The sequence below is a fragment of the Giraffa tippelskirchi genome, chromosome 2, assembly GCF_054371585.1.
Source record: "Giraffa tippelskirchi isolate mGirTip1 chromosome 2, T2T-mGirTip1v1.2.pri, whole genome shotgun sequence".
NCBI lineage: Eukaryota > Metazoa > Chordata > Mammalia > Artiodactyla > Giraffidae > Giraffa > Giraffa tippelskirchi.
In genome coordinates, this window is record NC_137276.1 from 223,771,398 (window position 1) to 223,783,078 (window position 11,681).

At 39.3% G+C, this 11,681-nt stretch overlaps 1 protein-coding gene and 1 non-coding gene across 2 annotated transcripts; one reads left to right on the forward strand and one right to left on the reverse strand.

The window, feature by feature from the left end:
• Positions 1-4,473: 4,473 nt before the first annotated feature.
• Positions 4,474-4,950, reverse strand: LOC145523988 (keratin-associated protein 13-2-like). The gene has a single exon (XM_081535304.1). The coding sequence runs from the start codon at positions 4,948-4,950 to the stop codon at positions 4,474-4,476; it is 477 nt and encodes a 158-aa protein (XP_081391430.1).
• A 5,359-nt stretch (positions 4,951-10,309) lies between these two features.
• Positions 10,310-10,381, forward strand: TRNAR-ACG (transfer RNA arginine (anticodon ACG)). Its single transcript has one exon. It is a non-coding gene; the product is annotated as a tRNA-Arg (tRNA).
• Positions 10,382-11,681: the final 1,300 nt, after the last annotated feature.

An 11,681-nucleotide genomic window follows, 5' to 3' on the forward strand; every position in this document is an offset into this window, starting at 1 on the left:
ATCAGACTGCTAATTGCCACTGAATGAGTTCCCAGTCACAAAAATAAGCACATCAATTTTGTAACCCAAGAAAAACATGAGCCCCCGAATCATTTCTGCCTATTAAATGTGAAGGATTATCATCGACATCTCATTACCCCAGACACAAAGTTCAGGTCTTTTTAGGCATAAGAGTTGAGTCTGTCTCTATTCATGGACTGGTATGGTTAGACAATCACACTTTTAATTATTACGTAATCTCTTACTTCTCACTGTCCCCATTTTGCACCTTAATTAAAAAAAAAAATCTTGCGGGTTTCCTTCCCAAACCTCATATTATATTCTTTCAAGCAATTGTCATCTCTTACACACTTGGTTCTTCCTGGTGATCTCTTCACATCCACCCTTCCCACCAAGATAATGAGAGACAATCTTCTCTCTCATGAGATGTGAACTAACTCTTGGAAGGCAAAGGTCATAGTCTTCTCTAAGTTCTCTAGTGCATTTTTCACTGGAGAACTCTAGCACAAAGTTAAAGCTCAAAACATATTTAGTGAGCTGACTTCAGAACAAAGACCTGATATCAGTTTATCAAACAGCATTAGAGGTGGGGTAGTTGTGAATGAGAAGAGTGAGTTGGAAAGGCAAGTGCCCCATGTCACTCTGAGCTTTTTTGTAGCCACTGACAGATTGCAGTCTTCTATTACACACTCTGTCACCATTATCCATGCAAGTAACCCACCCAATGGTACCTTGTACCTAGAGGGGAGATATCACTGGATATCTCTTTCTTCCATCTTGGGCTATTCTGAGTTTTAAACAATTCCCTCTACCCATCACTGCTCAGTGCACCTGATGACTTCGTTTGCTTGAGGTTAAGTTCAGTTTAGTCGCTCAGTCGTGTCCCACACTTTGTGACCCCATGGACTGTAGCATACCAGGCTTCCCTGTCTATCAAAAACTCATGGAGCTTGCTCAAACTCATGTCCATCGAGCCGCTGATGCCATCCAACCATCTCATCCTCTATCATCCCCTTCTCCTTCTGTCCTCAATCTTTCCCTGCAACAGAGTCTTTTCCAATGAGACAGTTCTTTGCGTCAGGTGGCCAAAGTATTGGAGTTTCAGCTTCAGCATCAGTCCTTCCAATAATACTCAGGATTGATTTCCTTTAAAATTGACTGGTTTGATATCTTTGCAGTCCAAGGGACTCAAGAGTCTTCTCCAACACCACAGTTCAAAAGCATCAGTTCTTTGGTGCTCAGCTTTCTTTTTGGTCCAAATCTCACATCCATACATGACTACTGGAAAAACCATAACTATGATTAGATGGACCTTTGTTGGCAAAGTAATGTCTCTGCTTTTTAATATACTGTCTAGGTTGGTCATAACTTTTCTTCGAAGGAGTACGTGTCTTTTAATTTCACGGCTGCAGTCACCATCTGCAGTGATTTTAGAGCCCCTAAAAATAAAGTCTCTCACTGTTTCCATTGTTTCCCCATCTATTAGCCATGAAGTGATGGGACCAGAGGCCATGATCTTAGTTTTCTGAATGTTGAGCTTTAAGCCAACTTTATAATACTCCTCTTTCACTTTCATCAAGAAGCTCTTTAGTTCTTCACTTTCTGCCAAGAAGGTGGTGTCATCTGCATATCTGAAGTTATTGATATTTCTCCTGGAAATCTTGATTCCAGCTTGTGTTTCTTCCAGCTGAGCGTTTCACATGGTATACTCTGCAAATAAGTCAAATAAGCAGGGTGACAATATACAGCCTTGACATACTCCTTTTCCTATTTGGAACCACTCTGCTGTTCCATGTCCAGTTCTAACTGTTGCCTTTTAGCCTGCATACAGATTTCTCAGGAAGCAGGTCAGGTGGTCTGGTATTCCCATCTCCTTAAGAATTTTCCAGTTTTTTGTGATCCACACAGTGAAAGGCCTTGGCATAGTCAATAAAGCAGATGCTTTTTCTGGAATTCTCTTGCTTTTTCTATGATCCAGTGGATGTTGGCAATTTGATCTCTGGTTCCTCTGCCTTTTCTAAATCCAGCTTGAATATTGGAAATTTCATGGTTCACATACTGTTAAAGCCTGACTTGGAGAATTTTCAGCATTATTTGCTGAAAATATTCAGCATTATTATTTCTAGCATGTGAGATAAGTGCGATTGTATGGTGATTTGAACATTCTTTGGCATTGCCCTTCTTTGGGATTGGAATGAAAACTGACCTTTTCCAGTTCTGTTGGCCACTGCTGAGTTTTCCAAATTTGCTGGCATATTGAGTGTAATGCTTTCAAAGCATCATCTTTAAGATTTGAAAAAGCTCAACTGGAATTCCATCACCTCCACTAACTTTGTTCATAGTGATGCATCCTAAGGCCCACTTGACTTTACATTCCAGGTTGTCTGGCTCTAGGTGAGTCATCACACCATCATGATTATCTGGGTCGTGAAGATCTTTTTTGTATAGTTCTTCTGTGTATTCTTGCCACCTCTTCTTAATATCTTCTGTTTCTCTTAGTTCCATACCATATCTGTCCTTTATTGTGCTCATTTTTGCATGAAATATTCCCTTGGTATCTCTAATTTTCTTGAAGAGATCTTTAGTCTTTCCCATTCTATTGTTTTCCTCTGTTTCTTTGCATTCATCACTGAGGAAGGCTTTCTTATCTCTGCACAATATCTTTGGAACTCGGCATTCAAATGGGTGTATCTTTCCTTTTCTCCTTTGCCTTCAGCTTCTATTCTTTTCTCAGCTATTTGTAAGGACTTCTCAAATAACCATTTTGCCTTTCTGAATTTTTTTCTCTTTTTCTTGGGGATAGTCTTGTCACTGTCTCCTGTACAATGTAGCAAACCTCTGTCCATAGTTCTTCAGGCACTCTATCTATCAGATCTAATCCCTTGAATCTATTTGTCACTTCCACCTTATAATCATAGTTCAGTACAGTTGCTCAGTTGTGTCCGACTCTTTGCGACCACATGAACCGCAGCACACCAGGCCTCCCTGTCCATCACCAACTCCCGGAGTCCACCCAAACCCATGTCCATTGAGTCGATGATGCCATCCAGCTATCTCATCCTCTGTCGTCCCCTTTTCCTTCTGCCCTCAATCTTTCCCAGCATCAGTGTCTTTTCAAATGAGTCAGCTCTTCGCATAAGGTGGCCAAAGTATTGGAGTTTCAGCTTTAACATCAGTTCTTCCAATGAACATCCAGGACTGATCTCCTTTAGGATGGACTGGTTGGATCTCCTTGCAGTCCAAGGGACTCTCCAGAGTCTTCTCCAATACCACAGTTCAAAAGCATCAATTCTTAGGCGCTCAGCTTTCTTTATGGTCCAACTCTCACATCCATACATGACTACTGGAAAAACCATAGCCTTGACTAGATGGACCTTTGCTGACAAAGGAATGTCTCTGCTTTTTAATATGCTGATTATTTCCAGTATAGGAGAAAAGAGGCCCTCTTTCCCCAGTTCACTTAGAAAAAGTTTGAGGAAAAAGAAAGGCAAATTAATAAACACTCATAGCACATGATTGGAGCAAACGGTAATGATAGTTATTTTCCCACTCATGAAGAGTTATTACTAAATGTGTTATGAAAAAAGTTTTAACTGAATTTTGATCCTGTGTTTAGCCTCTGAGAAAAATAACTTACTCAAATTAAAATAAACTCAAAGTGTGCCCTGTCTCAGATCTGAGTAGAACTCCCTCCCTCTCTCTTTCACACAAACACACCTAATAATCCATTTCCTGTATGTTTAAAGACAACCATAATGTCCTTCAACCCATGGTGCTTTATCTTTTCTCGTTTTCAGGCCAGTGTATCAGATTTATACGAATATTTGATATAATACATCTTATAAATATTTCGTCACCATAAAGACATCTTCTGGACAAACTCTAACTCAGTTCTGATTTGAAAATGAAAGATCAAAATCAAATATGTTGGTGTCCTCCTTGAAAGCACAATGAGGATATTGACTCCATTATGAGCACACTCTCATAAAAAACCCTACCAGATTTGATGGTGGAAGACATGCACACTTATTAGCCCTTAGGCAGAGAAATGCACAGAGAATTTCCCATACAGCAGGCCTGACACCATTTCCTGGGGAAATACAAATCCACTCCTAGGGAAAGGACTTTGACGGTCTGGAACCCCAAAGATAGATTATAAATCAAACTTAAAACAAATAAAGAACAATGAAAACATATCAGATGCAAGAGTGAATGAGTTTATTAGGTGAAGCAAAACTGAATTTCCATGCATTTTGTAAGAAAGGTTTATGTAATTCTGAATCAATTGTTTCAACAAAGTTACAGACATGAACTCAATATTTTGGTCATTAATTTCACTGAAAGAATTAGTCAGTCAGTCAGTGTTTGACACTAGAGAAAAGATGAGATGCTCATGATGAGAGGGGTTAGCTAACATTTCTGAAAGAGGCTTCAAGTAGAGACTGAGACATTTTGCTCAGAAGTTCTGGAAATTTAACAAGCTGATCTACAGAAAGTTGATCTACAGATTGGCCTATAGCAAGAAGACTGGTAGCTCCTAGAAGCCAAGCAGGCTGGGTGATAGAACCTGGATCCACAGCTCAGGGAAAGGAAGCCATGAATTCCATAACTCAGCGGTCTGAAGACTATGGATCCACGGCCCGCTGAGGAGGAACTTCTGGATCCATAGCCCAGAGAGTAGCAGCTTCTAGATCCATAACCCAGGGAGCAGCCTCTAATGGAACCACATCCGGAGGAACCAGAATAAGTTATCTGGAAGGGACTGCAGAGTGTGGAGGATTTCTGACGGGGGTTGAACATCACACAGGTGGATGGGCAGATTCTGGGAGAGCAGAGGTCAGTGATGTAGACCAGGTTGCTGGGGAAGGAGGGACCACAGGAGGAGCCTGGGTAGCACAGGTGGACCCCGAGGGAGCGGGAGAAGTTTCCAGAACAGCAGTTGTAGGACATGTTGACAGGAGATGTGAAATCAGCTGAGTTACACGGAGGACACTCTCTGAGCTTCAATGTCATGACCTGGACTTTGAGTGAGTATATATACCCTTAGATCTGGATGCATCACAGTGAAGAAAGATGGTCTCTCCTCCTTGCTCGCCGTTTCATACTAGCATACCTCCCTAAGTTATTGCTTAAATGTATCACATCTTCACATACTTAATTATGCTTTAATCACTCTGATATACTTAGAAAGAAATTACTCAGTTTCTTTCCCCTGGAAATTTATGTGAGTTGACTTCCAAAATTATTGGTCATCATATCTCCAAATAGCACCTCCCCCTTCTTATCCACCGGAGAAGGCAATGGCACCCCACTCCAGTACTCATGCCTGGAAAATCCCATGGATGGCGGAGCCTGGTAGGCTGCAGTCTATGGGGTAGCTAAGAGTCGGACACGACTGAGCGACTTCACTTTCACTTTTCACTTTCATGCATTGGAGAAGGAAATGGCAACCCACTCCAGTGTTCTTGCCTGGAGAATCCCAGGGACGGGGGAACCTAGCGGGCTGCCGTCTATGGGGTCGCACAGAATCGGACACCACTGAAGCGACTTAGCAGCAGCAGTAGCAGCTTCTTATCCATGTGTGCAGTTATGTCTTGGTCCTACCAGGTAAAGTTACATACATTTTCCTTCACGTCCAGTAGGCTACTGTTCAAAATAGTTTCATGTCTTCTTCAAAAACATATGATAAGGATTTCTCCAAATACTAACTATATTCGATGGTCTTGCCAATCTATCAGTTTCAGTTGGAACTTTTTCTTCTATGTTTAATTCATATAATTCCTGAAGAACATGAAAAATAATATGCATACATACACATGTATGTATAACTGAATCAATTTTTCTGTACACTTGAAATTAGCAGAACATTTTAAATTATGCTTCAGTAAAAATTCATGTAATTCTTGACATCCATTAATTTGGCTTAACTAAACTAATTCATTGGCAAAATACTCACCCTACCTTTTCTGTGATACCCTTGGCTTTCTCACATCTGAGTTCGTGATCAGAATTAAGGGATATAGACAGCCATCCTTGGTGTTCAGGCAAATGAACTGCTTTAAAAAGAATGGAAGCTTAAAACACTTCCTTAGATGATATTCTTTTAAGAAACAATAAATATAACTCTTTGAGAGAGACTTTGAATAGAAATATTTGCTAGACTTGAACATCTTCATGTACTGTCTGATACATCTATCTTGTAGTAAAATTCTAGGGAAGGTTAACATTTTCTGCAACAACTAACTTGAAGTATTAGAGCTACATGAGTCTTTACCATCCTCTGATCAATCTACACATAAAAAAAACATTGTCCTAGAGAGGTTTAATAACTTTCCTTTAATAACTCAGTGCCTGAAAAAAAATTGAAGTTTGGACCTTGATCTCTGTATACTGAGTCAAGATTCAAACACTGCAAAGATAAAAGCAAATTCAACTTTAATCTGTCTCATAAATGAATCTTCTAAGCTTACTTACACTACGATATAAATGCCTGATAAAGCCTTATTTACTTCTCCTAAGAATATTTGCATTGAATAGTGTCCAAGAGTAGAATTCCATGCATCCCTTGTCTATATACATTTAAAGTATATCTGACTTTCTAGCCCAAGAAAGAGAAAAAAAATCCTATGCAATCTATACTTAGATTAATGGGTAAAAAAGAAATAAAAAGAAGAAGAAAACGAGCTTTTTTTAAATCTGGCGTGTTCCCATTTGTCTTCTTTTGAATCTAACATTTTATTTGGTTGAACTAAGGGAAATGGCATTCACAGCTGTCATTGAAAAGAAAGCTCCCTAACTACCTGAAAATTAAGTTGCTTTATTCCAAAGCACGCTGCTTCAGAGCACTTAGTTATTTTGTTTTATGATTATCTCTCCCATGCAGAATCCAAAGTGTGGCATGCATCACATGAAGTGCCCTTGTGCAATACTTAAACCATCACTCTGATTCACAGAAGTAAAATAAGCTGTGCTTTATGAAAGGATACCTATTAAATTTGCTAAAGATGTATGTGTCACTCTCAACACATGGGATTCCTTATTGTGCCAGCCTTTAACTTCTTTGGGATGGATAATATTTATATCTTTCTATTAACAGTTGGCTTCTGCTTAATAAAAAAGAGATGTTCTAATATGCAGAAGTTCTTGCTTTTCCAGACCAACTCTTTGTGTTTGGGAATTAAAATGAAAATGACTCAGGAATAAGTCAATTCCAATTAACATTCCCTCAACCCATTCCTAATAGGTTAACACTTTTCATTAGGGTTATTAGTGTACATTGTACAAGTGCTGATTATTAACTCATAAATGCTAATAAATGTGTCCCTCTGAAAGTCAGAAAAGGCAAAACAAACTAGAGTAGCTTTAATAGTTCAGAAGTACATCCTGGAACTAATAAAATACTCTGAGTGCTTTGTATACACAGGCAAATGTTTAAGAGAAGAAAAAAATCACTCTCTGGATAAATCAGAGGGAAAATGCAATAATGGAAAACTTTTTTTTTTTTTTGGAGAAATAGAGGAATACCAACATTACATAGAATAGAACACATTTTAGTGTACCTGCTAGTCATAAGTAGCTTATAATCTGAATGACTTAAATAGTGATGGTTTTCTAGGTCTTAAAGATGACAGTCTCTTTTACAAATGTGTTTTCAGAGATTTTTGAATACCTTTCCTCACTAGGACTTCCCTGGTGGCTCAGAGGTTAAATCGTCTGCCTCCAATGCGGGAGACATGGGTTTGATCCCTGGGTCGGGAAGATCCCCTGGAGAAGGAAATGGCAAACCACTCCAGTATTCTTGCCTGGAGAATCCCATGGACAGAGGAGCCTGGTAGGCTACAGTCCACGGGGTCGCAAAGAGTCGGACACGACTGAGCGACTTCCCTTTCCTCACTAGGCAGTAGTAGAAAGAATGAAAATCCATGTGCTCCACACTGTACCTTTTCCCCTTCCTGTTCACTTTTTCCCTGCGTCCTCAGAACTGCCTTTCTAGACCTAAAGGATCTTTGCACTGCCCCTTCACCAAAGGCTCTTCTTCTTAACAACTAAGATGTTTTAAAAAAATTTTTTATAAAGTTTTTTATTTCTTTGTTTCCAATTTTTATTCATCTTATTTCTTTTATTTTTTTTAAATAATTTTTTTGACCATGCCAGGAGACATATGGGATCTTATTTCCCTGACCAAGGGTGGAACCCTGGCCCCTGCAGTGGAAAAGTGGAGTCTTAACCACTGGACCACCAGGGAAATCCCTTCACTAGCATTTTAGTTTCCAAACATTCTTATCAGAGGGTGATCCGCCTGTTAAGTGCTATTGCTAGGTATGAGCTGAGAGACCATTTCTGGGGAAAGAACTTGAGATAAACCACTTGACCTCTCTGCTCTGGCTGCTTCTCCCAGGCACTCGCACAAGTCTGCCCTGGGCTACTGCTTTTCCAGAGGGCATGCTGCTTCATTGTTAGAGTTCTTCTTAGTACTGGTACTCCTTTTATATGACTACAGCTTTTTCCTACTTCAGATTGACCCAGTTTACATCTTCAGAACTACATCATCCATAACTTTTAATTGAAGTGAAAAGGCCAGGGTGGCTGACTTCTAAAGGGTTCTGCTTACAGACCTCTCTGATTTTTTACACTTGCATTTACTCATCAAAAAATAACAAACATCCTTAAAAAAATAAAATAATGCTAATATAACTGCCCTCTTTCAGAGGTTCATTCAAATCAAGTTTTATCACCTATCTTTATTTAAAAAAACTTTTTAAAGAGAATAAGCATCTTTTGAATCTTAAGCTGGATGGCTTCAAAATAGAATACATGCTCCAGTTGAACAGACACCCTGGTTGACTTACCACCATCAATTTTTAATGGACATGCACGGCCACATTTCTACCTCACTTCCCCTTGGTGCCACACTGAGCAGTGTGTGACTAACGGGGCAGAAGGTGGTGATAGGTTTCACCTTGTATTTGAAGGGAAGATCAATCCCTGGGTGCTGGATGGATCATTTAAACTGGCAGAGGCGAGTGGAGGTCTTCCATCTTCAGTTTGCTTGTCAGTTAATAAACACTTGTGACTCTTTTAAGAGAACTGAAAAATATCTAACTCCTGTTCCAAAACTTAGTTCTCAAATCTCCATCTTGAAAAATTTTAAAGATGGGTATAACCTGGAAAAAAAATTCTTAAGGGGCCAGAAAAGGAATCCAGATTCATATTCAACTCTACGATGTTTTGTTGTTGTTTATTTGTTTGTTTTTGTTTGAATTCGGCACTGTGGGCAAAACAAAACAGGGCACAGCAGGGTGGAAACTCAGGCAGGGTTTCTATGTTGCAACCTTGATAATTCCTTCTTAAATAAACCTTGGTCTTTTCTCTTGAGGCCTTCAACTCATTGGCTGAGGCTCATCCATGTTATGAAAGGTAATCTGCTTTACTCAAAACCTCCTGATTTACACGTTAATCACAGAAACATCTGGGTTGGCGTTTGGCAAACAACTGGACAGCATATCCCAGCCAAGTGGAAACACTAAGGTTAACCATTACAGATGCTTATTAAGGCATTAAACAATACTTGCAAATCAAGTGTTATTAGGCATCAAAGTGTTAGCAAACAATGCTTTCATTAGAAAAATGCAATTATTTGTCTCTGTACTATATTCTCTTTTTGTTAATTTAGTATTTGTTTGTTTTAGCAATATTGATAATATGGAACCTGTGGAAGCCTCAGTATCTTTTAGTCATCTGGATCAAGTTATATTTAAAGTTTCAAGATTTAAAACCTCAACCGCACTTGAAAAAAAATACGAGATTTTTGATACAAATGTTTTACAAAGGTAAAGCACCATCTGGGAAAGACAATCATTTTGTTTACACATATAAGAAAGAATCCTTCAAAATAGTCACAAATAAGTACTGCTAATGGCATCTCTGACTCACTGGGCATGAGTTTGACCAAGCTCTGGGAGTTGGTGATGGACAGGGAAGCCTGATGTGCTGCAGTCCATAGGGTCTCAACGAGTTGGACATGACTGAGTGACCTAACTGAACTGAAATGTAAACTAAATCTACATATATTCTAAACCTCATCATAATAATGAAGCTTGTGTATTTATTTGCCAAAAATCACAAATTAATTTCCCATAATTTTGAAATGTTTATTTGAATAGTTTTAAAAACTCCTGACTTTGACACATGAGACTGTAAATCTTTCTCATATAGGAAGACACATTTGTCTACGGCCATACCACCCTGAACGCGCCCGATCTCGTCTGATCTCGGAAGGAAGACACATTTGTTAGGATGTATTAGTACTTCCCTGGTGGCTCAGATGGTAAAGCATCTGCCTACGATGCAGGAGACCTGGGTTCAATCCCTCGGTAGGGAAGACCCCCTGGAGAAGGAAATGGCAACTCACTCCAGTATTCTTGCCTGGAAAATCCCATGGATGGAGAAACCTGGTAGGCAGCCCATGGGGTCCCAAAGAGTTAGACACAACTGAGCGACTTCACTTTCACTTTCTTTAACTTAAAGTTGTAAACTATATTTGCCAATTCCTGTAGGATGTGAATTTTCAGTCACCATACTTGCAATTATTAACATTTTAACTATGACATCACTGAAATAATTATGCTTAAGTCCTGTAAGCAGTGGGAAAGCCCTGGAGAGTTCTTTGAAACTAGAAATATACAGGAAAGCATTTTTGGTTCTTAAATTAAAAGGCAGGTAAAATAGATTTGATAGCCTAATTAACTTTCTAACACAATGCAGAATCTCAATTTTCTCTCTTAATGAAATAACACTAGCAAATAATGGCTTTATAGGAGGTAGTCCATGAGGTTGCAAGTGAATAATACTTAATATGCATTTTATACAGGTCAGACACTGTTCTAAGCTATTCACCTGGTGAATAAGGAATCTTACTTAACACACAGACGAACAGAGATTATACACCATCACAGCTTTATCTGAGTCTACACTCTTAACTGTGTACTGTCTCAGTAACAAGGAAGATGGATAAGGGAGGTGGGGAGGGCCAGGAGTAAAAGTTTTGAGGCAAGTTAAAAAGTGAAGAAATACTAGAAGGACATAGTCAGAAACATAAGAATAATTTGCTGGTGGCTCCGATGGTAAAGAATCTGCCTGCAACGCAAGAGACCCAAGTTCCGTCCCTGGGTCAGAAAGATCCCCTGGAGAAGGAAAAAGGCAACCCACTCCAGTGTTCTTGCTTGAAGAATTCCACGGACAGAGGAGCCTGGAGCCCTACAGTCCAGGGGTCGCAAAGAGTCGGAAGCTACTGAGCTACTAACACTTTCACTTTCACTTTCAGGTTTGGGGAATGCTCAGGGTCTACTTTTGGTTCCTGTTATCCATTCTATTGAAAATAAATTTTAATTACACTGTAGTCTGTGTATGATTGAACTAAACCAGAAAAACCACCACCTAAGATCTGCTACAACTTCATGCCACCTTAGGCTTCAATGACACCAAAAATGTTCTATATTCCTCAAAAGAAAAAACAAAATCTTCCATCTGATACTCTAATCTTTTACAGATTCTCGAATTTTTCCTGAACATCTTCCTTTTCTTCTGATTCAAATGAAAGCCAAAGAGTTGAACTTCAGAACCACCTCAAATATTGGTATTCTTGAAATCTTTCTAGCTTTTTGCTGACAAGATCTCCTTGA

Bases quoted from the DNA above. Each gene is read 5' to 3' on its own strand.
- LOC145523988 (XM_081535304.1), bottom strand. From the start codon at position 4,950: ATGTCCTACAACTGCTGTTCTGGAAACTTCTCCCGCTCCCTCGGGGTC.